The sequence below is a fragment of the Trachemys scripta genome, chromosome 2 (genome assembly GCF_013100865.1).
Source record: "Trachemys scripta elegans isolate TJP31775 chromosome 2, CAS_Tse_1.0, whole genome shotgun sequence".
Classification (NCBI taxonomy): Eukaryota; Metazoa; Chordata; order Testudines; family Emydidae; genus Trachemys; species Trachemys scripta.
Window position 1 is genome coordinate 261,126,986 of NC_048299.1, and position 27,451 is coordinate 261,154,436.

The 27,451-nt window shown below is 42.0% G+C and overlaps 1 protein-coding gene across 7 annotated transcripts in view; it reads right to left on the bottom strand.

The window, feature by feature from the left end:
• Positions 1-13,165: 13,165 nt before the first annotated feature.
• The window catches only part of ZHX1 (zinc fingers and homeoboxes 1), a 30,968-nt gene continuing 16,682 nt past the window's right edge, over positions 13,166-27,451 (bottom strand). For 2 of the 7 annotated variants that reach the window (XR_004644808.1, XR_004644813.1), the window contains 2 exons: positions 20,972-24,351; positions 13,166-15,437 (listed from right to left, as the gene is read on the bottom strand). Coding sequence is in view for 1 of the 7 variants with exons in the window: in XM_034763555.1 (XP_034619446.1) it covers positions 21,516-24,131 (2,616 nt within the window). In the remaining 6 variants the exon portion in view is untranslated. Of the gene's footprint in view, positions 15,438-17,354; positions 17,453-20,971; positions 24,352-25,199; positions 25,677-27,125; positions 27,275-27,451 lie in introns of all 7 variants that reach the window. The other 5 variants (XR_004644811.1, XR_004644809.1, XR_004644810.1 and 2 more) reach the window with 5 other exon arrangements.

Consider the following 27,451-nt stretch of genomic DNA (forward strand, 5'->3'; position numbering starts at 1 on the left):
CGGTCGGGGCCGGCACCCCAGGGCCCGAGGCGACCCAGGCTGGAGCCGCCGGGGGGCCAGCCTGGGCTGGGCCGCGCCTCCTCCGTCCCTCCCCCCCCCTTACCTGCTTCAGACTTCCCGCGAATTAAATGTTCGCGGGAAGCAGGGGAGGGGGCGGAGACTTTGGGAGGGGGCGGAGTTGGGGCGGGGGCGTGGGCGGGGCTGGGGGCGGGGCTGGGGCGGGGCCAGGGCCCCAGGGAGTGTCCTCCATTTGGAGGCACAAAATATGGTAACCCTAGTCACTGTCTGGTAACTGCAATGGGAGCAACCAAGTGGCTGTTGTTATAAACAGACCTACAGCAAATGCAAACCTGTAAAAACCAACACCCGGGTCTTTCTCATAAGAGCAGACAGATAAAAGACTCACCCAGGGCAGAACTTCAATGTTAATGTCTCTCCCCCTCCCCTGCCAATAATGCAGTAATATATACATCTTAGAAAAGGGTTTTTATTTAAGGTAAAAAGAAAAACATACTTAAACTTCGCATTTCTATAGCCTTACCTGTAACAGGCTTCAAGACTACAGGGAGGCGAATACATCTGGATGCACACTTTTGCATTTAACTTTCCAGTTTCCTAGTCAGACTTATCTGACTTGGTCTTTGCAATATAAACTTATTTCTCTTTTAAAAACTAACTGTAGTTTTGATGCAAAGAAAACTAAAGCAGTTACATTTTTCTACATAGAGTCATGTGTAAAGGGACATGGTAGATAGCTAGATTTAGTCCTAAACTTTCTGGGGTTTTTTGTTTGTTTGTTTTTAAAGTTTCTCTGCTTACTGTGATGACAGTGAGAGAGGGGAAGTGACAAGTCATTGAAGCGAAGGAAGTCAAGGCTTGATATCTATAATAAACATGTAGTTTGGGGCGGGGGGAGAAATGGAGCCATCCTTGTACAGTATAAAGGATTATTTTTTGTCTTTACAATTTGCTATTAAGCATGGCAAGTGAGTGCTGCCTCCCTGGTTATGAGAGCTATGTGTGTAAAGTGAGTACATCCTAAAAATTGTTGGATCTGTTATAACCCAGGAGCCTGCCAATTAAGACATGGACAGAGAACTAAGTGACCCTGCCAGCAGGTAGGGGATCTTGGGGGACAACTACTGCACTGGTGGGGTGTAAAATAAACTTTATTAAGAAAATGCAAAAACAGGGAAAATTTAATAGTGAAGGGTATAGGGTTTGTTAAGGTAGACAATTGGGGAGGGGTTTCTTTTAGTAAATAGGATAGGGGGTTTCAATAGTGGGGTACAATACAGTTGGTAACCAATTAACACTGAAGTATAAATGTAACAGGTAGCTAACAGTTTCTATGTAAAGGGTGTGTCACAGCAGCATATAACCAACTGACAGTAATGGGTAAAATGTGTTAAATAACCAACAACTCTAGGTAAAAATGTGTCACAGTGGTGTAAACGTAAAATGTGAGAGGTGTTAGAGAGAAAAAGGGTAACCAATGGGGTTTTATGCTAGACTTTAGGAATACAATTGAGATCTGGCAGCAGTAGGAGCAGGGTGAGCACGTGGGGGAAGGGATTAAGAGAGAAAGAGAGAGAGAGAGACACACACACACACACAGAGAGCAGACAGGCTGCAAGTTTAAACAGTAGAGAGACTGCAACGAGTGACTGGGGAGCCAGGTTTGGCAAGAATTTATTGTAATAGTTAGCGAACTCAGTGACTGAACCTATGACATGGCTTCAACTTTCTCCAGTGTCTTATGCACAGTCCTTTAGCATCTGTGATGTGTCCACGGTATATAACTACTTCCTTGAAGACCTCACATTTGTCTGGATTCACCTGTAATCCATATTCTTCCAACCTTTTGAAAACTTGTGCCAGATTCTTCAAATGATCCTCGTCACTGGATCTGGTGATAATGTCGTCTAAGTAACAGCTTGGTCTGTTTCCCTCTGGCAGACTTCCGGGGTGGTTGCCACTCCAAATATGAGTCGATTATACTGGAAGAAGCCTTTTTCAGTGTTGATGGAGAGGAATTTCCTCAACCCTTCTTCTACTTCCATTTGACTCAATTTTTTCCAATCTTCCCTCATAGGTCATGTTTTCTAGACCTTTAGTCATTTTTGCTGCTCTTCTCTGGACTTTCTCCAATTTGTCCACATCCTTCCTGAAATGTGACGCCCAGAACTGGACACAATACTCTAATTGAGGTCTAATCAGCACAGAGTAGAGCGGAAGAATTACTTCTCATGTCTTGCTTACAACATTCCTGCTAATACATCCCAAAATGTTTGTTGCAAAAAAAAACTGTGTTACACTGTTGACTCATATTTAGCTTGTGGTCCACTATGACCCCCAAATCCCTTTCCACAATTCTCCTTCCTAGGCAGTCATTTCCCATTTTGTATGTATGCAACTGATTGTTCCTTCCTAAATGTCCTTATTGAATTTCATCCTATTTACTTCAGACCATTTCTCCAGTTTGTCCAGATAATTTTGAATTTTAATCCTATTCTCCAAAGCACTTGCAACCCCTCCCAGCTTGGTATCATCCACAAACTTTATAAGTGTACTCTCTTAATCTAAATATCTAAATCACTGATGAAGATATTGAACAGAACTGGACCCAGAACTGATCTCTGTGGGACCCCACTCATTATGTCTTTCCAGCAGGACTGTGAACCACTGAGAACTACTTTCTGGTAGTTGGCTCTGATGCACTTTAGATGCCCTGTGATAAATGAAGGGGGGGGGGTGTAGCCCCCGTTTATGAACACCCAGCCAGCCAGTTAGCTGTAAAATCCCTCTTGGAGTCTGCTCTCTTCTTTCTTTACCTGTAAAGGGTTAACAAGCCCACAGGTAAAAGAAAAGAAGGAGTAGGCCCCTGACCAAAAGAGCCAATGGGAAGCCTAAAACTTTTAAATTTGTAAAAGAAACTTTCCCTTTGTCTGTTGTTCTCCAGCGAAGGAGACACGGAGCAGCAATGCTGCATAAGGCTTGAACCAGGTATGAAAATTCATCTTCCATACCTAGAAGAAATTGTTTGGATAGGGAATGTTTAGTTAGACACAATCAGGTTTATTTTTTATTTTGGCCTGTGGATCTCCTCTGTGCTAACCCTAGATGTTTTTGTTTGCTTGTAACGTTTAAGCTGAACCCCCAAGCAAGCTATTTTGGGTGCTTGATTTTTGGAATTGCTCTTTTAAAATCTAGCAAAAGCCTAAATTTCAGATGTATTTTCTCTCTTTTTCTTTTTAATAAAATTGACCTTTTCAAGAACAGGATTGGATTTTTGGTGTCCTAAGAGCTTTATGCATACGTTGTTTAATTAGCTGGTGGCCACAGCTAATTTCCTTTGTTTTTTTTCCTCAGATCTTCCCTGGAGGGGGGGGTGGGGAGGGGAGAGTGAAAGGGCTTGAGGGTACTCCACAGGGAGGAATTCCCAAGTTCCCAGTCCTTCCTGGGTTCAAAGAGGGTTGTTGGCATTTGGGTGGTGGCAGCATTTACCAAGCCAAGGTCAGAGAAAAGCTGTAATCTTGGGAGTTTAATACAAGCCTGGAGTGTCAAGTATTAATTTTTAGAATCCTTGCGGGCCCCCAACTTCTGCACTTGGAGTGACAGAGGGGGGATTCAGCCTTGACATGCCCAATGCCCTTCTGAAACAAGTGCATCTCTAGATAGAATCTCTTTCAGCTGCTGTTGTGAGCTAGCACACTGATGAATTTGAAGACCCTTGATGGATCACCAGTCCAAGTGAATCCTCTTCAGCCAACTTCATCCAAACAATGCTGGTCCTCCCGTTTTTACAACACAGAGGTCCAAGTCCTGGTGCTGACCATTGCACTGTACATTTACTGTGTGTACTCCTAAGAGGGTGAGTTTCCCTCCTGTGGATGTCTCCAACATAATGTCAGTCCTTTCCAATGTGCTGTTGATGAAGTTTTCCAGGAATTCTTTGTGTGGAATCAGATGCAGCTGAAACCGAGTCCAGCTCAATCTTAAGGGGTTTCCCAGTTACCACAGGTGTCACCCAGATGGCTTCTTTGCCGTTGTCTTGCATGCAATACTTAACTTGGCTAAGTCATCCTTGCTGCTGTTGTCAGTTGACTTGCGTGTGTGCGTGTTCTTTCAGTGTTCTGTCTGGCTCTGTGCAGATAGCTGGTTCAGCAGACCTCGATAGTAATACCCACTATTGTTAAGTGCTGAAGGCTAGAATGTCATTACTTCAGTAATGCTGTTTAGGCTGCTCAGTGCTTTTTATCCTTGAAGATAGTGCAGCATGTTAATTCAGCAGACCTCAATGTTACTCAAAGAAAGACCACAGGCACAGTTTGGTGACAAAGGTGCTTGGCCAGGTTTGTCAACAGAGCACGGTTACAGGTACACTAACACACGTATGCCTGTTACAATGGACTCAGCTCAGTCAGCGGCAGGACTTTCCGTTGGCCCCTCGGCTGGACAAAGAATTAAAGTGAAGTGCCCTGACATTTATAGGCTAAGACAAACAACTAAAATAAACAACTTATACACCATCTTATGTATTTCATGACATCTCTTTGTTACCTCCCCTTGTTCCTGATATCTTGAACAAAACATCCCTATTCATTATTTTGTCAAACCATCTTGTACTAGGTTGGGGTGTATCTGTACTAGCTGGAATAATGCCTAGTAACAACCAGCAACAACTTTGCCAAGTTCATGTGCAGGACAGTGAATTTGTAAACATCTGCTCTAATACATGGCCTGACTTTGGTTCACAGCCTCTGGTTCAGGCCTTAGATCTTGTACCAGGCCCAGTGCTCCAGGCTCTCTCTATGTCTGCTACAGCTGCTATAATCCTCAGCTTGCAAAAGTGTACCTTGTGGTGTTTTTCTGGTGTTGTCTTCTTGGCATTTGTTCTTTCTTCTACAGACCCTTTTTGCCACAGTCCTGGCAGTCCTCTTGCCAGAAACAGCAATTATTTGCACTGTGTCCACCCTTACCACAGCAACAATAATTTCCCTGTGACTCTGTCCTGTTTTTTCACTTGGGAATTTAATGTAATTAGTATGTAGAGTGTTCACTGTTACTCATTGATTGACACTATATGACTCGGGTTGCAGCCTGCGTAGAGATAGCGATCTCCATAGTGCTCTTGCATGTGAGAGTGGTTGTTGTCAGGAGACTTTTCTGAGTTGCTTCATACCAGCTGATCCCTCAGGGCAGCTTGCGGGATATCTTCAAAACTGCAGCATTACGCTAATCTTTGTAGTGCAGCTCCATACATAGTTATGGTTTCACCTCCCTGTTGATTGTGTTTATGGAATCTAAAGCGCTCAGCTATCTCCAAGGGTTTTGGTGCAAAATCCTTCTGTAATATTGTCCCCAACTCATCAAAAGTCTAGCTGTACGGCTTGTCTGGAGAACTCAGACTGCCAAGTAGGTGGTATGTCTTGCCACCCATATAATTCAGCAATGCAGACACTTTCTTCATTCAATGTACTTGGGCCAGTCTGCAACTGTGCTGTCAAATGTTGCTATATATTCGTTTTCAGACCCCGTGACGTCACAGCCCACAAAATTGTGTTTTCACTATCAGCTGTTAAACCTACGGTGCCTCTTTACATCTTCGTGGGGCTGTTGAGGCCACCTCACCATGTCATGCTATTGGGATTACTGCATGATCCCTTCCTTCCCTCAGTAAGATGTGCTGCTGGGGAACAGTATTCTGCACCAGGCCTGTATCAGTTCCCACCCCCATTCTCAGCATGGCCACACTTGCTTACAGGCTCCTGGTGCTGGAGGACAGTTAAACCAGCAGCCGTGTATGAGCCCTCCCGCTTCGTCGCCATTGTTGGATCTGTTATGTCCGGACCCAGGAATCTGCCAATTAAGACACAGACAGAGAGCTAAGTAACCTTCTTTTTTATTCAACTGATGCATTGCTTCTTGCTCCACCACACGCTGCTACTCCACTATTGGGGATCTTGATACATAAAGATACCCTCTAGTGGTTAGCAAGGAATATGCACAATTACATTACAGACCTCACAGGAATCAGCAGGTGTGCTCCTCCAACTGGAATTTTTTTTAGTTACAAACTCCAAAATATGTGAGTTCATGTTGTCTGCAAAGACTAAGGTCACATTTAGGCCCTGATCTTGTCCTGTGTCCATGCAGAGCCCTACTGAAATCCGAGACGGCACCCTTTAAAAAAAATGTAAGCATGAATGAGCCTCTGCACTGCAGGAAAGGACAGAGGGCACTGGGAAACAACATACTTGGTGGTATACCTGGAATCAGCCTGTGGCTGCTGTAAAACAGAGGTGCTGTACCCACAGTACATTAGTACAGTTGGAGGGTGTGCAGCTTCTTGTATCTTATGGAACATGCACACTCAGTCCTTACTCACTTTCTGGACTGCCAGTCCCACTGCAGCTCAGCCCACAAGCAAAGCACCAAGGTCCAGCAAGTCCATTCAGAGCAAACAACAGAAGGAAAGTGAGTAATCAAAATGGAATGTGGAGCTAGCCCAAACTACAATATGAAGTGCGAGACACTCCCAGGAGCTACTCCAAGGGCAGCCAGTTGGCCAACAGCTTGGATTGCAGTAAGTTCAGGGTTTCAGCCATTACTGTCTCCAAGGATACCAGCGTGGGCTGCAAAGTATCCATTCTGGAATGCAGAAATTCCATCAGTTCATAGATGGTTTCTTTGTCTGGCAAATGATAGTACAGAAGTAATTCCTGAGCACCATGCAGGGGGCCAGGCAGCTTCCTGGACTGTTGGAGCCTGGAGTTATAAGTCAAACACAGAGTAGCATTTCCCCTCTCCTCCCTTAGGCATTTTAAAGGCTCCTAGAGTATTAGTTACAGCTTAAGAGGATTCATAAGCCTTGTCAGCACTGGAGATTCTTCAATTTCAGCCATCTGGGGCCAGCCACCAATGCAGCTGCACCAGTACAAACCCCTCCTGTAGACAAACAAAGCTGGTATACACCATGATGGTGCAGCTGACCCTGTTTTCAAGCAGGGATAAAGCGGTACCCATGCAAACCGTGCCTTTGCCTGTCTACAGCAGAGACTTTGGTGTAGTGCAGCTGTAACCCACACACCTCCTGGGTGTGGTGTTCTGTCCCATCTAGTGGTACCGAGACCACTTAGAGAGAGAGATTAATGAGTCTGCTCTACAGCCTTAGCTAAGAGTCATATGGCTTTTAGCTCATGCAGTAAAGACTCATGCATTAAGCTTCAGAGGTTCCAGGTTCGATACCGCCTGCTGACGATTGGGGTCTGTCAGTGTTACACAGCTACTCCACTGGCTGGCCATCAATGGGTAAAATCCCATGTTGTTGACAAGGCCTTAGCAGGTGAAAATGAACAACTGAAAAGCCTCAACAGCAAGCGGACTCCTTTAGTGGCCAGGTTCTTCTTTCAGTAGCAACCTGATTTTCAGAGTTGCTGAGGGAACCACAGCTGAAGTCTGAAATCAGGCCATAAAATAGATTGACCTGAATAGCAGATAGGTTCCATTCTTCTTATAACAGAGTTCTCATGAACTGTCACTGTGCCAAGAGGTGGCCTTACTTTTGACATGTTTGAACTGTCACTGTAGTAGGGGGAAAAGAGACATTATGATGTAACAGACCAAGAGTGGCCAAAGATCTGCCTCTCAAAACCTGACCCTGCTTCTCTCAGCCTTCAGATGAACCACAAGGCAAAATGAATTCAGAATGTCAGAGAAGGTGCCAGTTTTTGCCCAAGGCTAATTACAGTATTTTAATTTGTATTGTGGTGGCACCTTGTTGGACGTGGCAAACAGGTCTATAAGGGGAGTTCCCCCACTGTTGGAAAATGTCCCTCATGATTGGATGGAATGATGGAAAGCGCAATGCAGAGCAATGAGCAATGCAGATTGCTTCCTGACATGTGGGAAGAATGCGTGCCACCATACCAGTTTGTGTAGAACATAGCCATCGGAGTGTCCGTGAGAATCGAAACAGTTCTGCCTGCTGTGTGAGGAAGAAATCCCTGGCACTCTGAGCTCCCTGACATTGATGTGAAGGGAGAGCTCTTCCTGGGATCAAAGGCCCTGGGTTCTGAGGGACCTTAGGTGGGTTCCGCAGCTGAGGGCTGATGCATCAGATACTAGGAACAAGGATAGTTGAGGTCAGTTGCCTGGGGTGAGGAATAAAAGGAGAAACTATCTAACTGCACTACACTAGAAAAATACTAAAACAAACTCTTTACAGGCCTGACGCAATAGACAGGAGCTGAGGACACTGAAGAGTTCAACTCAGCCCATGCGGCAGTAAGAAGGAACTGGAGAGGCATCAACCTGCACCCTCCTTTATGCCATCAGTTCAGAGCACGAGAAGAACTACGGAGCATGTGCAGACCAACAGACTGAGCTTACAAGAAAATTCCAGACTCAGGCGCATGGTGCGCCTGCATATCCGGCGCGTGGAATACACGTAGGGACCGTCACTCGAAGAACCACAGCAGTAGCCAGGGATCTAGGAGCCAGGGTGGTGACATTGAGAGCAGCTTGCAGGGAGCCTTTCCCAATCCACTGACTCTCAGAGTGAAGGGATTTAAATTGGTGCTTTTGGTTTTGTGGCAGGTGTTCAATAAAGTTTGTGAACTTTAAATAATTGGCTGATGGGGGAAACGTCCTTGAATCTGTAGCTCTTGCTCTTCTAGTGCCTCTCCCCGTCCCAGGGCGGCATGCAGCCCTGGAGGATGGTCTATTGATGCCTGTGAATGAGGAGGTACGGCGTGAGCACTGGGGTTTCTTTCTAGCTGGTACCCCATAAAATTGTTCAGTAAGCCCTCTGAGGAGAGGGACAGAGGAAAGGTCCCCAAAGATATTCATATCCTTGAGGTCTAGGGCACCGGGTAGGCTCCAGAACATCCTCTTCTGTAACAGACTCACAGTGAACCTCTACACTGGAATAAAAGACCCACGGCACGGCCACAGCTGGGCTGGGTCAGCTGACTTGGGCTAGCAGGGCTCAGGCTGCAGGGCTAATAATTGCAGTGTAGATGTTTGGACTCTGGCTGGAGCCCAGGCTCTGGCACCCTTCCCCTTGGTGGGGACCCCAGAACTTGTGCTCCAGCCCAAGCCCAAACATCTACACAGCAAGTTTTAGCCCTGCAGCTTGTCAGCTGGCCTGGGCCAGCCATGGGTGTTTAATTGCTGCATAGATGTACCCAGAGGGGTGTGATGGTGCGGAAATGAGGTAGAGCCCTGTATTGAGACCTGAGAGTCAGAAGTACCATCCCCTAGGCTAAGGGGGGGGGCACCGTAGGTATCGGTGCTGGTACCGAGGGTTTTAAGTACAACTGAGATTCAGGTGGTGCTGGGCAGGGGGTTCTGGTAGAGCTGAGTAGGGGAGATTCCAGTTCATTCAAAATGAGAAGGTTCTCCAGGGAAAAGAAACTGGAGGGTGGTGGAGGGCTATGATAACCTATAGTCATATCCTGAGTTGGTGCCAGAGCCGGGAACATGGCTTAGCACCAAGGAGGAGGTGGTGTGCGTGGCACCAGAGAGGCCAGTGGGGCAGCTACTCTGACCTTGGAGTTGCAGAAAGATGGTACCAGAGTGCAGGGAAAAGCCCCTGTACATCCTCAGAGGGTACAGAGGTAGGAGCTGTTGTATTAATTTCAAGGGCCAAGAGAGTTAAGGTTATAAATTCTTTCACTATCTAACATCAAAACAGTGGTACAAAGTGGTCCAGGCTTTTGGGAGACCTTGGTTTACTCGATTTCTTGGCAAACACCCAGAAGCATTCATTCTAAAGTTGAAAGTTATTGATCAAAAAGACAAGAACAAGAAATTAAAACAAGCATTTATTTTGCAACTGAAACGGAGTGATTATGCAAAACAATGAAAATCTTGAAAATCTCTCTCCTTTCAGAGGCAAACTATCAGCCTCTTATTTTCAAAATAACCTTCCTCTGATGAAAAGGAAAGGGTTCATTTAACTTTCAGTCCTGATGTGTAAAGGGTATTCACTTCTCCTGTTTCTAACAGACAGAAGGTGGAGGAGAGAGAGAAAAGATGGGGGAAAATACGGCTTTTGTTGATGTCTTTGGAACACTGGATAGCAGGTCAGTCAGGAATGGATGCTTTGGCTGGCAGATCGACCACGGCACCTGTCACTTGGACATGCATGCACATTCTGGTCAGGGATCTCTCTAGACAGGGCAGGCTTGGGTTGATGCAGTTTGGATTCGATGAAAAGCAGCGAGAGAGGGAACAGGAAGAAAGAAATAGTAGGACAGAAAGTAACACAACAGGGAAGGGAGGCACAACAGGATCTTGCATGTCTCTGCAATGCTGGCAATGAGGTAACCCCCTGATGGGATGAAGACTGGATGTCATGATATGAGGATTTGCTGCACTCACAGGTGAAAATAAAGTTACTTAAACAAAAGCACGGCCAGCAGGCCCTTCCTCCTGGAGAAGGAGTGCTCCTTCTTTCTTGGGGTCAGGAAAGATGAGATGTGACAAGACCAGATGCAAGATGAGAGAAATGAAAATGCTTTTTCCCCCCCCAAATTTTTTTTATATAAGGAACCCAAAAAGGGGAGAAATGGTTCATCCCCTCCTCCTCATTTTGTCCACGAAGTAGGCCTAATATCTGTCACACCAATTTCAGTCCATTGACTTCTGATTCCACCAAACATGATTGCAACAGTCCTTGAATTATATTAGCAGGTCCTTTCTGTTTGGACTAATCCAGCTTCTTTGTCTGGTTCTCTTGGACTTGATTATAACATTCATTTATTGAAAACAACTCAGCCTATTTTTATTGGTTAATTTCCAAGTAGGCAAAAATTATAGGTTATTGTAACATCTTATGAACTTTCTCTCACTTCTTATATTTGAGCTTACAACAGGGAAAGACATTTTTTTAGGCCCAGTAGTCAAACAGACCACCCTGTGGGGTAGAAGACTTCTTTGCACACTAAGTCCATTAATGGGTATTAACCAGGATGGGTAAGGAATGATGTCCCTAGCCTCTGTTTGTCAGAGGGTGGCGATGGATGGCAGGAGAGAGATCACTTGATCATTACCTGTTTGGTTCACTCCCTCTGAGGGCATCTGACATTGGCCACTGTCAGTAGACAGGATACTGGGCTGGATGGACCTTTGGTCTGACCCAGTATGGCCGTTCTTATATACTTCCTATGCTGTACCTGTGCCTCGGGACCAATTTCAGTCGGCCCTTCAGTGGTGCTCCTTGAAGAATGTGAAGTCTCCCAGGAGTGATATTTATGGGGTGACCTACCTCTCCTCTTTGTTTCCCTTAGTACGAGAGGGAGGTTTCTTCTGAGAAGTCTCAGCCTCTGGAGCTGCTGCTGGGGCACCAGCTGTCACCAGAGGAATCCGAGATATTGAGGCTCATCTACCAGGGTGATGGGAGAAGCAGACCCCGCTGGAGCTAGAGAGGGTTCCATTAAGAGGAACTTCAAACTAGCCTATTTTTTCTAGATCTGCCTTTAAACTCAAAGCAGGCATTGCACTTTGACAGGACATGTGTCTCTGAGTCACCTAGAATGCCTGTCGCTATGGGAAAAAAGACCTGTGCATCTGGCAGGGCTTAAACCCCAGGGTCTTTGGCTGGTGTGCCGAAACACTAAACCAACAGTTAAAAAGGGCGGAGGACCCCTGGCAAAAGCACAAATGTGCTGAAATTAAATAAAAATAAAAATTCACAGTGAGAAAGGATGGGAAGCTGTAGAACAGCTGGATACCATGTGTTCCATCTGGGGCTGCAGGCAGTTGAGACCGAGTAGCTGCAGGTCCAGACCTTCCTATATGCCCTCATATGGGAGCATGAGGAGCTGCTCTGTGCAGGTGCAGACCCTGCTTTACATTCTGCAGTTCAGAGTGCACAGACTGCGCATATGCTATGGTGGAGCACCTGTAGGGACATCTACTCAAAGAACTGCTATGGCATAAGGACTACCTAGCAAGGACACAGAGTCCAGTGGAAACCCTCCTCTGAAAACATGCTGACTGCTGTAACAGGGCAAAGGATCTGCCTCTAAACAAGTGCGACTAGATCTCTGCTCCTCCGGGGCCTGATCAAGCCAATTGATCAGACCTTGAGTGAAGAAACTCTTGTCTTAAACTTAGAAGACCAGGAAAGTTCTTCAAAAAGCATCACAGGAACTTGAATGAACCCACATACTAAGCCTGTATTGAATGGGAGTCTTTGTATGGGCACTTTACTTTAAAGGTCTGTTCCCGTCCTGCAGAAAAAAACTCTTCCAGAACTCTTTTGTGAGCCTTTGCAGCCAGAAGTGGACCAGGAGTGCCCCTGGGTAGCAGCTCAGAGCTTCGCCCCTTTCTTATATAAAACTTTTTCTGGGTACTGGTAGCCATATTTAGTTGCTTAGAAGTTGTAACTGCATCTATTAAACTGAACTGCCCTTCCTACAACCTTGTCTCAGTTTCTGGTCTTAAAGGGACACCTTCAGACAAGCTAGACAATTTAAAAGTAGTTCCATACACTATACCTACCCAAATCACCCTGTCAATATTTTTGCTTTTACAGTCAGATTTTCCTTTCTTTTTTGTTTTGTTTGTTTGTTCTCTCTCCTCTCGTGTGAAGAGACCACAGGGGAAACTCACTATACAGAGGCAACAGTTAAACTAATGATATATCTGTATGATCTGATTCTCCACTGCCTTGCACAGTAATTTACTCCTAGCAATTTACACTTGCTTTGCCTAACAACTCAGAATGACAGTGTTTTACACTCACTCCGCACGGGTGTAAGTGACTACACAAGGCAAGTGGAAAATGGGGCCCAAAGTACTGCCATCAAATGCACAAACATAATATAGCTATAGCGCCTCTTCCTGCACTTTGTTGTTGTGCAGACGGATAGCTGTGCCCATGCTGAGCCTCATTAAAATCAGCGGGATTCCACATGGGCGCAGCAGTCTGTTGCATGCAACAAATTGCAAGGTCAGGGTCTTGTTAGGCAACGTTCCATCTTAAAAGTATCTTTAAAGGCTTCAAATACCACATGACCGCACTTTGATTAGAGACCATCTCTGTTAAGCAACCCATTTTTGTTTATCCCTTAAGAGAGGCGTCACTAATTCTTTTTATAACTATTTGATTTTCATTTAAGAAAATGGAAAATCACTAAAAAGAAAATTACTACTGAATGCTGACCTTTATTATGCACTCAAAAACACAAATCAGCTGGGTGAGACAGATTTTTTTTTTTCCTTCTTCTCTGTCAAATAAATATTGTAAGCTAGCAAACATCAGATCAGCATTAAGCCTGTAAGGAAACACACTGGTAAGAATTATTTACAACTATAGATGGTTAAACATTATTGCAGTGAAAACAGATAATATAAATATATTCAAAGGCTTCATTTTACAATACCTGAAGCACAACAAATCTGTTCAACAGCTGAAAATGTTAAGAAACTACTGTCAAATGGATCAAAGACCACAATCAGCAATGCTGAAAAAAAGAACAAACAAACAAAACAAAAAAATACCCCAAACAGCAATTTAACATTATACTTCTGAGTGCTCTATGGAGTAAAAAAGAAAAATAAAAGTAGCGCACAAAATTTCTGCATATTTTACATTATTAAAAAAATAGTAGTTGACAGCAGTATGAAAAAGAAATAAAAAAAAAAAAAGACACCAACTCACAAAGCCAGCTGGTCTGTTGCGAAAATATCAACTAAATCGCAGTATTTTGGAATTACTAATAAAGCTGTAGTTAAAAAAGGTAACCATTTATAAAAATGAAAGCAGCATGCATATTCAAGGCTCCTCTGTATCTCTTTTGTTAGCTGACAAATGCTTCAGTAAAAAACATTCTTTACGATGTATCATTCTATGAGTTGTGTAGAACAGATTGCGCAGAGTAGGGAGCTAATAATTCCTGGGCCTGTCTATAGTTTTTGGACTGGTATAACTATCAATAATCGGGTTGATTTTACACCGGTGTAGCTTATTCCTCTTCCTGTATGGGAATAGCTATACCAGTGTAAACCACCCTTATATAGGTATTAGTGTATCCACGCTAGGGAGTTGTTCCGCTTAAAGTATACTAGTATAGTCAAAATATTACGATTTGTGCATGTAGACAAGCCCTTAGTCTTATTCATGCAAAGCTCACATACTGGCTCCAACTGGGAGTTTGTGTGAATGAAGGCGAGCAGGATTTTCTCTGCAGTTATTTGCACATGAGCTGGGCTTTAAATGGAACATGCTCATTTCAAAAAAATTTCTCTGAAGAAAAAGCACATTTAAAAAATGGTCCTGTAGCCACAAATGGAGATTTTTCAAAAGGCACAAAGGGGATTTAGGTGCTCAGCTCCCAATGACTTTCAGGGGGAATTGGGTGCCTAATCCCCTTTGTCATCTTTAAAAATATCCTCTCAAAATTATTTTAAAAATATGAATGAAGAGCATCTGCCTTAACAGAAAGAGTTTACATGAATGTTCAGGCCTCCTGACATGGCAACGTTGTTAACAATGAACAGAGAGAATGATGCTAGAAAAGCTCTGGACTGCTAAATATTTGAACAAAGACAGTTCCTAGTTTCTGCATAATCCTTATAAACACACACACTCACTCAGTAAGGACATAGTACATTATTTCTGTTTTCAAATTTTTGGTACAAAGTTTATGTTCAGTGGTTCCCTCAGTATTCATTCTTCTGACAGCTTCTTTTTATTTTCTCTCTCTCGTTATTTTCTTCAGGTGTTAAAGCAAAATAGGCCTCTATTGAAAGTAGGAATGGAAATATTACAAATATTTAACAGTGGCACTCATTCATATATCTTAAAAAAAAAAGAATTCCAAAGACAAGATCCATAATGATCCATAATGCCACAAAGGCTTAGTTTTGTAATATTGAGAAGAATCCCATGCATTCCCAATTGTATGTGTAAGTTGTACAAGTGCATGCACAACTTTCAAAGTTTGTGCAGAGCCTGATAAATAAGACACAAATATCAGTTACGTTTACTTTTTCTAAGAACTTTTACTCTGTAAAATGTTTGGTCACTCAAAGCTATAAGCTTAATCACATATCAAAGAACACAGGCAATAAAGCCCATCTTACTAGAACGTACAGTATTAAGCTGGACAAAATAGAGGACAAAATCTAGTGGTCACTGAAGCCCCTTCAAAAAAAGGTCTAAAACAGAAAGTTTCCATCATGTATCAGAATAAAAATGTACTGTATTAAAATTTGTTTTACAAGTAGTCTTTTAATCAGTCTTCTATTTACAGTGCAGAACTTCTGCCAGCTGCAGTAGTTTAACTTTGGCACAACACTAAGTTCCAATCCTTTTGAGTATTCAATCCTGTGTGTGTCTCAAAATTTTCTTGGTTTCACGAAAGATTAGGCCCATTCACAGTAAACCAGATATCTTGCTTCCCCTTCACCACTTTGGGCAGCTACAAAGGAAAGACACTGTAAGCTACTGAATCATTCAAGAGAAACACTTCTTTCTAAAATGCCACGATGGCTTCCTTTAACATGATTACATACACCAGACATAGATCATACAGCTTGCTACTTGCTGGTCACCTCCCAGAACCTTGCTGGTCATTAGTCAATCACTTTTCTTGTACTTTAAAAACCCTACAAAGTATTAACTTAATTGCATTTCACATGTGAAACAAGACAAATATACTGCAGTTACTGAAAACTGCAGAGCACGATCATTTACGTAAACCAAATAGATTCCTGTTAACTCTCCTGTGCACGTGAAGAGTGGAATCCAGTGCAACATTTTCTAGAAATAAAGCCTTCCCAAGGAGGACAACTAATTTTTAATATTGGTATTATACAAACTGCAAATATGCCCAGATCAGACTACTTGACATATCTAGAAACATTTTCAGAAGCTGGGACTAGGGAAGAAAGCTACTTGGAAGTCATAACGTAGCAGGAATTCCTGTGGTTTGTCTTGTCAGAACACAGCTGATGGCTTTGCAACTCATGCTTTCATATTATGTTATCTGATAATTTAGGGAAAGTACCATGGAATATTTTTGATCCGAAGAGGTATATGGAACACTTTACTCAATCGAAGGCAAATAATATCGCAACTTAATTTGCTGTGCTGTGATAAATAAAACCCGAGATGTCTATAGCACTTTTCACCTCCAAATGCGCTACATTGAAATAAGCGCCAGACTATTAGATCCAGGCACCATTTCATCCACAGCTATAGTGCTGCCACCTCTGGGGTAAAATGTGGTGGTAGCATGGGGGGGGGGAGGCACACCACCACACAACAGTTTAGGAGAGCAGAGGAAGGCAAGTACCGTATCTAACAAACTGCAGAGAGAATTTAGGTAGACAGAATGCAATGATCAAAGCTGGAACTTGGCCAGGACACAAGTTAATCCATACTCCTGTGAAGAGTGCTACAAAATTATTAATGTCCGCTCTTGACCTTGGGAATATTGCTTAAGCCAAAATTTTCAAATTTTAATACTCGCATTCAAGGAGCTAAAAAACTGCCCTGAGTTTTCAGAGGTGCCGAGTACCCCAAGAGTTCACTGAAGTCAGTCACACGTACAGGAACTCAATACCTGGGAAATATCAGGCCATAAAGTTTAAGAATATAGGCCTTAATCCTTCTAAGCCTTAGTTTTCCCATTTTAAAATGGGGATAATACTCACACACCTCTGTAAATTGGTTTGAGATAGTGGGATGAAAAATGCTATATAAAGTGCAAAGAACTTAATTTTTTTCTGCTTTAACTGTCCTCATATTCTCTCCATAATATTAATACAGTACAAAAGCTCCAAAGGAACTTGACCCAAGAAGCCCCTGCCATGCTATTTGCTGTCTGTTTATTCTATGACAGGCAAGGTATTTAAAACCTAGACAGAGCAGGAAACAACCCAGCATTGCATTGGGAGGGAATGGAATCTGTTATAGAGCTTTTCCATCTGTAGTTTATACGATTCTACCAGTTTGAACAATTTTCAATATATTTATTGATCTCTTGATCACTAATATTCATGTCTCTTCATTAGTATGTAATGTTTTTAAGCCCTATTGCCAAGCAAAGCCCAATTAAATCCCTGACAGTCAATATTATTTCACTGCATGCCCAGTTTTCAAGCTTCCAGGTTAGGGTTTGCTTCTCCATTTCCCTTCTCAAAGGGCCTATATCTGGCTGGTTCTCATCCATGTTGTCTTAGAAGGCTGGCTTTGACTCCCTCTACAGCCAGCCAACAGCACTTCTGGAACCGTAGGAGAGGATCACTTGAAAGATATCAAACATCCCTCTTCCTTAAGAGCGAAGTGAGCTGGTTGCACAGTGCTTGAGGGATTTTCCGAGGAGGCAGCATACCGTGGTAACACTGGACCATGAGCCCACCCAGGCACCAGTTTCTTTTACTTCATGTCTGTCTGCATTCTGGCATGGAAACTTCTTTATTCTTCCATCAGCTAAGATTCAAAGGCAGCAGCAATTACATAATCAGATCAGATATTCTTGGTAGAAACATCAGAGCAAAAGGAAGGAGAAAATTTTAGTTCTGTATTTGTTCTCAGCCAGCCACATCCAACAGGTGTGTTCTAAAACAGTGGTTCTTAATCTTTTTTGTTCAATTCCGCCATTTACCTAGGGCTAAGACTTGAGCTCTCCCAGGTAGTTCCCCCATCTCCACTCAATAGTACATGCTTTAATGCCATCACAGAGCACCTAGACTACTTCTGATCCTGACAGTCCAAGCTTTACAGAAACAGAGAGAGCATATTAAAGACTTTTCTACATTTGGAAATTTCCCAAAATAGCTATTCCCAAATAATTATTAGAATTAGTTATTTCAGTATAAGCCTCTGTATGGACACTCTTATTCCAGAATAAGAGTGCCTTTCTTTGATTTAGCTTAATCCAAGTGATGATTATTCCAGAATAGTTTATTTCAGTCAATTTCCAAGCAGAGACAAACCCTCAGAGGCAGGCAAGCATCAGCAGGGCTAAGCAACAAGACTTTGGAGCCACTGTTGTCAAGTACATTTTGCTTCTTACCTGCCATTGCTACAATTACAGAAACAGACAATCCTGCAGTCTGCCACATAGACAGCACTTTTTAGTGATTCATTTTCATGTCAGTTGTGGTGAGATGACAGAAGCATCCATAAGAAGGAACCCCCTCCTCTCCACAGAGATGTATAAATGCTAATTATTTCTTGTAAGGGTCTGTTAATAGGGCCAGATTATGAGCAGTGCTGAGCGCACACAACTCCTAGGAACTTCACTGGTTAATCTAAGTCAGCATTTTATCATCACGCTCAGGCTTGGAAGGCTCAGAACGCTCATTTGTCTTTAATAAGGGTGGTGGATGCTCAGTGCTTCCCAGTGTTTGTTTTGTTTTACACCTTCCCGAATTCAAAGAGGTAGTGGTCCAGATCCTCACCTCCTGTAAATCACAGTAACTCCATTGGAGTCAATGGAGCTATATCATCATTTATACCAGTTGAGAATCTGTCCCAGTATATGTTAAAAGTAATCCTCAGAGTATTTTACTGAAAGACTTTCATCCCAGGAGTATCAAAATAAATACTTAAATCTATTATCCCTTCATGTCTTTCTCATCTCAAATGTGGTGATATTTAAGAGACCACAACCAAAATGATCTGGAGATCTTCCCAATTAGATCATACCACATTTAAAAAAAAAAAAAAAAAAGGTCAGTTCAATATTAGCCTAAAAACAATCTCTTAAGAGAACAAGAAAAAGTTTATTTTAACATAATGTTAAAAGAAAAATCTAAACTTCTGGTCACCCCTAAATATTAAGGCAAGTCCAGACTTTGCTTATTGGAGACAGTGCTAAGGAGTTTCAGGGTTTATTTGAATATTCTTGGAAGTTTAAAAATAGTGTTTCTTTCCCTACTGGTTTTAGTGTTTCCCATTTGGCAAACACTGATTTTTGACCCTACATTCGCAATGGAGCTTGAAATTAACATGGCTTTTTTTAAAAAAAGGTTATCTTTCTAGCTTGTGCAACAGCCTCATCTAGATCAGTATCAGCCTAACAAGGGTATTTGTTAATCACTGAGACACTTTTAGAAGCTGAAGCCCAAAAAGAATAGGCCAGATACTGATCTGTGTCAAACTAGCATATATCCAGTGTCATGAGCTCCCCTGGAAACATCAGTGTGCTTCCCCCAAAGTTGTAACTGGTAATTACATTTATCAATATTCCAGTTCAGATTGGAGGGGTTATAATTCATCCTCACAATGATAGGTACCAACAAAAGATCAATCACATTGCTGGACTTTTGGTGCTCTGTTCTGGTCCCTCAAGCCCCCTGATACTTCCAAAGTTGAATCCTGCAACATCTGCTCAAATGCATACGGCCTTAACATTTGTCTGACTGAACAGACAAGGAGAACACACTCAATCACATGCTTTGGAATTTCAGATAGAATATCCTCCTGCAGACATGAGATTACAGAGGTGGCTGCAGATATATCTGGAGAAGGAGCACAAGTTAAACACAAGTAGTCAGCTGCAAGATGTTTTTTTTCGAGAAAGCATATTTTGCCCTTCCTTTTTGTTTCATCTGGGTGTCAGCCATAATCAGAGAAACAGGGAGAGAGAGCGCGTGTGCGCTTTGTAAGAGCTACTGCTACTAAGGTTTCCATAGCTTCAGAAGCTCATGGTCAGAGTGAAAGTGATTGCTCTTTTGTCACCACTTATCTCTGTGAGGAAGAAGAGAGCCCCAGGAGTTCTGAACTTGGGTACTGAAGGTGCAGAAACACTGGGCTAGATTTGACTCAGGTTTACGCTGCCTTCTACAGGCCCCTGGAAGAAGGGTGCCCACTGGGGAGAAGGCACAAAAGGAGAATGTACCTGATAATAGGATGTTTTTGTAGGGGGCTAATGCCACCCAAAAAGTAGACATCACTGGCCAGAGGACCAGGAATGTTGTTTCAGCATCTCCTCTCCATGGTGGAATTAAAAGACCCAGTGAAATTTTAAGTTGCGTCTCCTTCCAGCAGGATATAAGGGAAGATGGCAGTAGAAATACTGACTGCTTATCCTTAGTGTGAGGCACCTTCCTGAGCTGTGTTTAGTGAATCTAGATCATTGTTTTACAGTGGTCTGCTCAAGCACTGGAAATTATTTTTTCTTGGGACCAACTGGTTGATTTTTAGAGAAACTAATATTTAAGATTCAGAAGACATTCCCTATCAAATTCAAACAATTCTGGAGTTCAGTCCGGGTAAGTCAAACTTTGAGTTTAAACCAGAATATTTGACCATGTAGTTTTATTGCCCTGCACATTCATAGAAGTAATTATCACACTGATGGGCTGAATCCATTAGGATGAAGTTTGGTTAAACTTGCACGCAAATCGTTCAGCTGGGCTGCCACTAGAGATGAACAATGAGACGTGTGTACATATAGTTTGTTACACCCAAAGACTAAGAGGCAATAGCAGTCATGTTTTAATTTTCTATAGGAATTAAAGACCGGGGCTCTTTAGCTACTTTTAAAAGGTGAAGTGTTTTTCCTAACATTCAGTGAATTTGCAAATATTTTTCATCTCTGCCCTGTCTTTTCATGTCTTTGTTTCTAAACAAAACAGCTGATTCTGAACAGTTTTTAAAGCAACTTTCCTAACTCGTCTGCATATTGACCTTTTTCAGAATACAGCATTTGATTTCCAAGGACTTTTATGTTACCATTTTCCAACATAAGAGCAAATGCGTAAGCAAAAAATGAATGCTGATATGGATCACATCAGGACTACCATGCATTTAAATTACATGGATGTAGAATGGATTTCTGGATATGCTGATTAAGTTTAATGAACAGCATCTTATAGCCCTACATTTAAACTGACTCAGCTCATGATAACAGATATTTTCAGCACAAGTTCCGTAAACCCGAAACACTTTGAAAAACACGACAATCATTTCACCTAGTTTCTAAAACCAAGTAATTCTCACCCCTGTGGTTATTGATTCCTTTGTCATACTTTTCCCCTTCTTTTCTGTTTTTGAATTCTTTCCTTTAAAAAAAACAAACACCCCAAGCTCTGAAGCCTTAGGAGGTAAAGCGAGGTTTGCAAAAAGACATATTAGGTTTTTGTATTTTCCTCCTCCAAGAGTGGGTAATGTTCTCCTATAACAATGAAAAATGCAGCTGTGTTTTTTTGGAATTAAACACAAGGCAATTAAATATTTATAAATAGTCACTTAAATGATGAGCCCTCAGCAGTGATGTGGAGGAGGAGGAGGAGGAGCAGGAGCAGAATTTGGGTTGGATTTATAGTTCCAAACCCTGGGCTAACACGGAGCATGTCCATCACTGCTAGCCAGGAAGCAAATATTTGGTGGCTGCACAGGTAGTATCTTGTCCACTCTCTCAGGTGGAGGGAACGTGCTAGGAAGGTGTTCACTAAAACGGAAAGCCTTTAAAAACTATTTGGCTCTTCACAATAATGTCAAATAGAATTTATGGGTTTTTTGCCCCAAGCCCCAAACTTACATGTCAATCTGATTTCGAGAGTTTACGCTTAACATGTCGGGGGGGTTCCCAAGTGTCACTATCATCCGTTTCTTCCTCCTCTTCCTGATCATCCAGCATTTCTTCTTCATCCTCATTCTCCTCAAACAGCTCTATGCCTAGTTCTGATCTTCTTTGCCTTTCTGCAAACCACTCTCTGACCTGCTCATATCCCATGTGAGATCTGGCTACAAGTTCATCAAGGTCTTGCTCATTGAGGAATTTGTGCTTCATATAATAATCCTTAAGGATTGCTGTTCCAGTTTTGAATTTGATGACGGAGGATCCTCTGTCCCAGTTGTTTATCCTTTTGCTTCCCCGAGGCCGCCCACGAGGCCTTCCTCTTCCCCTTCCTTTCGGTCTCCCTCTCCCCCTCCTTCTGACAAAGGCTTGACCATTCATACAATTCCCACTGGAACCCTGGTAGTAATAGTACCATTTCAAACCACCATTTTTCCAGGCATAGCGAGTATCTCCAAACCAGCTAACAATGTCCGATCTCGGAAGGCCAGTTTCTTCTGCCAGTTTGTCGTATTCTTGTGGGGATGGCCACTGAGTACGGACAAATGAACTTTTAAGCATATGTAACTGCTCTGGTGACTTTTTACCCACCTTGCTTGCAGAACCCCCTGATCTTAGCCATACAGATCCCTCTCCCTGAGAAGTTTCTCCAGCCTCATCTTTTGAGCCGCTTGCATTGCTCTCTTTTAACTCAGCTTCTTCTTCCTTTAAAGCATTTGTTTTCTTTCTCTCTGTAAACCAGGCATTGATCTCTCTTCTGGTCAGTTTAGTCTGTGCCCTTAACCTATTCAGTTCTTCGTCTGTCAGGACAGGGTTATTGAGAAAACTTGCTTGGAGGTTGTGCAACTGTTCAGCAGTCTTTTCTTTGAATTTCTGTGGGGTGAAATCAGGGAAAGCATTCCACGACTGCTTATGCTGTGGCGTGACTACCGTTGGGGACTCATTTGTTTCATCACTTGAATCAATAATAATGGTGGTGGAAGAATCGTTGTTGAGATGAATGCCATGATTATTTTTTGAGTTTCTCTGGTTGTATCGTGTATCACTGAACCACTTTTTGATTTCTCCTTTGGTCAGGCCCGTTATTTTCATGAGCCTAATAATCTCTGAATCATGAGGAAACTGATTTTTAAGGTAGCTGACTTTTAATTCTGCCAACTGTTCTTTCGTCTTCTTTGCACGGATGCCGAATGAATCCGGATTTACTAATGTGGTTTCGTGTTTGATAAGCTGAGGGGCTGGAATGGCAGCTACTTGCTTGGTTTCTGCAACAGGCTGGGTGGTATGGATCTGGCTCTTCTGTAACTGTGTCTGATTTGGGACTCCCGCTACTGTCAGAGCTATAGGGGCTGTTACTGGCAAAGTGTTTGTACCTGCGACTTGAGTGAGGACAAGACCTGGTTGACCAACTATTTGGCATGTCTGCAAGATGGATGGCAAACCATTGCCAGCTGCTGAAATGTGTGCTGGAATAACCGTAATTGTCTGTGGTACAGTATGCACAGTGCCATTAAATTGCTTCCTCCTCGCTTCTTCCACTTCCTCTGGGGTCCAGCTCACACCATGTTTCAGACGTTGGGCAGAAAACCATATTTTAATCTGTTCCTCAGTATATTTAGCTTGAGCAGAGAGAACGGTGATTTCTGACATAGTTGGATAGGGAAATTTTTTATAGGTGTTGAGCAGAAGAGGATTGTTATCCAAAGAAGTGTTGTAGGTTGGAATGCTGTTTACAGGTATTAAGACTTTTGGAATCAAGTTAGAGTTCTGTGGAGCTGTGACAGTAGTTATTACCTGTGCCACCCCAGGTTGAATCACTGGCGCTGGAGTCATTACGGTGCTAGTTGTATCTGCTGCACTGCAAGCAGCTGGATTGTTCATTTTGGACTCGGAAACTGCCGATTGTGGGGTTTCAACTACTTCCTCACAGTCTGGCTCATTTTCAGTTTCCTTTTCTTCACCAGGAATGTCTTCAGCTACATTGTGGAAAACAGCAATTCGTTTAGTCTCCGTTTTGTTTTTCATTTTCATAATAGGGGTTTTGCTAATTGAGATTCCTGATGAGGGGATCTCTGAGATGTTGGATTGCTCAGCATTCTCCTCTTTCACAAAACTCCCATCAAAAGTGAGATCGTTCACTGTTTGCTCAAAGATTGTCTGATTATTACGTTTCACCATGGTCAGTTTAAAATTCTCTTCTCCGGGGTGGTACTTCAGATTGTGCTCAGAAAGAGCATCATACCTTTTGGTAAGAAAATTGCATTCCACGCAGACATAGGATGAATTTAATACTACATTAGGGTGTTCTGAATCAACATGAAAAGTAAACATATTTAGATCTGGTGTCTGAAATGTACAGTATTTACATTCATAGCCACCTTCAACTTTTTTATTTTGCTGATTGTCTGAATCCATATATTCTTGAACGTCTTCATCACTTGATATACTCTCAGCTGTAGCATTCTCTGCTGGTGTAAGTAGAGGAGGTCCTTCATCCAAATCTGATATCATTTCTAAGTCTGGATCCTGCTCGCTTGCTAGGACCATGCATGGGGTAGTTGATTTTCGTTTACTTGCCATTCTGTTGTTGTGAGGAAATAATATTGACTGAATGATACTGATGTAGGTTCAAGCACTTCTTGATTTTCAACAATGGCTTTTGGTACTTCAAGTCAATTCTTGAAACTTGTCAGCATTTATCCCATTAGCAGCTTTTTTGTAGTGCAATCAGATTAAAAAAAACGTTGTAGTTCAAGGATGAAATGTTGAGTCACAGCTTCTTAAAGTCCATTTCCACCACCTGCAGTAAAGGAGAGAAATCATCATTATATAAGTTACAAATGAGTAATTTATATTCATTAGCCAGAAAAATATTCTGTGACTAGAATTAATTTAACACTATGTTATAGTGGTTGATTCCGCCACTTTTACTCCCTCCGAAGTGGACCCACTGAAATTAATAGGACTAATCAAGGAGTAAGGTACTACTCAACAGAAGTAAGTGTGACAAGGTCAGGCTCTTTATGTTAACAGTGTCAAAGATTTCTAATATACATCAACGCAGATGAAGGACATCAAACATGGAATGGCATCAGAACAGTGACTTTCCAACGGTTTCCTTTTCTTTAAATGCTGGGTGCAATTCTGAGATCAGAAGCGTTAAACCATGTTTGCACCTTCTTAATCCCAGGGTGCTCTGTTGAAATTACTGAAGCCTTGCCAGGGGGTTCTGTGGGCCATAGCACTGCCTGCGATGGCCCCTCTCTTGACACAACCCTCTTGACCAACCTTGCCTGGCACACCCCCCATATGCCAGGGCTTCTGAGGAGGGGCCGCAGAAAACAGCCTTATGGTGGTTTTCCACAGTATCTATGCTGGGGCCATCTTCCCCCCGTGTGAATATGGGACTTTTAGAGACCTTTTTAATGTCACTCTGGCAGAGAGGGGGTAAGGACCTCATCCTCTGTCCCCCAAATATCACTGAAATTCAGGATTTGAAAATTCTATTCCAAACTAGTTTAAGTTAATTGCTACACAGGCTGGTTAATTAAAGTGTGCCAGCATGCATCACTGTGTGCACTACTGAGAACATGGTTAGTTGAATTATACCAGAACAAACATGGGCTGAAACAACGAAGAGACACTAACCAAAATTATGCACTTCAGGCACAGAGATCCCTGTCTATTTCTCAGACGAGAAAGAATGAACAGATACAAAATATATCTACAATTAAAAATATACCAAATTATGCAGATTTACATAGATTTAAGGAAGAGAGCAATTTCATATACTGTATTCCTAAAAGGTGCCAAAGGATTGAGTTTCATCCTGTGGGCACAGTGCATAGGAAAGTGTCCCACAAACTTCTGCAGAGAGTTGTAATCTCTTTAATTGTTTTCTCCTTGAAATACAGTCAAATGTTAGCTTCTACACAAGAAAATCCTCAGACACACGAGTTTACAGCCAGAGGATTAGAGTCTGACTCTTGAATGTGGTCCTTAGCTTCCAAGGTGGCAGAGTACTCAGAGAACACCACGGAGCAACAATCCATCTTGGCTGTTTCAGATAGCATTACAAAGGGAATAGTATTTAGCAGACCTCAACTGGAAGGACAATGTCTTCAGCTTTAGAGGAGAGAGAGAAAAAAAGAGTGTAAATGAAAGAAAGGAATGGAAACTGAAAAAATGAGAAAGGGAATGAAATATTTGTTATACATAGTATAGTCACTTGATTCCTTATCCCCCATTTTGAAAAAAAGTAATTATCCTTAGCTTCAAATTTTTCTTCAATGCAAAGGAGAAACAAGTGATTATACTTAGCTGCACATAGTGCTGTACAACACACTCAGTTTTTGAAAGAGTGCAACACTATCACACTGGTAGCAGCCTGCGGGGAATCAGTTCACCTAATCATCAGCATCCAGTTATGCACTGCGATTGCTAGCGAGAAGTACTGTCCCCTAGTGCTGCATAATACAGCACATGAAATCATAGAGTATAAAGGAAAAAGCTGGCAAAGACACAGTTTGATAAAGTTTATCTTAAGTCTGTTGCTTGTGAACACAGAATGTATTGCTGTTTTTAGAAGAACCTCTCCTGCTTGAAATGTAAACCTGAGCATATCCTGTCTTTTCAAGGAGTGAACAAAGTCGGTCTCTGTTTAAAGTATGAAATGTACAGATGTTTACAAATTCTTTTGTTTACTGATTAAGGTCCTAATTCAGGAAAGTACATAAGCATATGCTTAAAACGCTTTCCTGAACAGAGGTCTAAATCAAATCCCTTCTTTTACGGAATCACAACTCCACACGTGTACCTTCTTTGGAATATTTTTCTGTACACATACCTTTTTCCTCGGTTTAAAAAAATAGATTTAACACTCGAGAAATCTCTGCTAATGTAATCTTTACATAAGACCCTTCAAAAGAAATGCCAGTATATCCCTGTAGTGTACATTATATATTATATTCAGAGAATTCCTTTCATCAGAATGTTAATTTAAAAAATGCATTTGAGCATATCCGGCATTAGCTTATTTACTTGGATTGCAAAAAAGAATGGAATAGTTAGACTAAAAAATAAAAAATAAAAAAAAAAATGTTAACAGAACATTACAAAATCATATTCCAAAATGATTTCCCCACTAAATTTAGAAGCAAGAGATAAAATATAAAATATTTTAAAACACACAGTTTACATTTAGAAAAAAAAAAAAAAAAAAAGATGGCAATATTGCAAAGTACTTTAATTTGTATTTAAGAGTTTATGGGTAAAATTGTCAAAAACACTCAATCAATGGCCTATCTCCGCTCCCACCGAAGTCAATAGTAAAACTATTGACTTCAATGGGATCAGTTAGGTTAACTGCATGATTCTGAAACTTCCATCCTACATGTCTAATCTGAGTTCACCCTACTCCCAAAATTTTAGGATAGCCTTTGCCTCAACTCTTAATATCAAGCAACTGACTTTCAGTGAGACTTAGGATCACTTTTGAAAATGTTACTCTCTTCTAGATCACATAACATAACTGTTCTTTCACACAGGGCTGCCATAGCGAAGTAAGAGTCTTACCAACATACCGACCAATTCTCAAGTGGTAGATGGTGTCAGTGAGTGCAGAAGTCTCTATTTTGATTTGTGGTGCCTAAATTTAAAACATACTATGTCATCCCTCTAGCCTTTTTACCAGGAAAACAACATGCTTCTTTGTGCAAGCAGTTCTATGAAAGGAGATAAAGTAATTTTAGAAAATTGTATTTATTTTGACACAATGCAGCTAACAGCAAATGAAATTTACTAAAGTCAGATTTCTAAACATAACTGGGCGCCTATCTCCCACTGATTTAAATAGGAGTTAGGTGCTTAAATACCTTAAAATAAATATATAGATCAGGCTT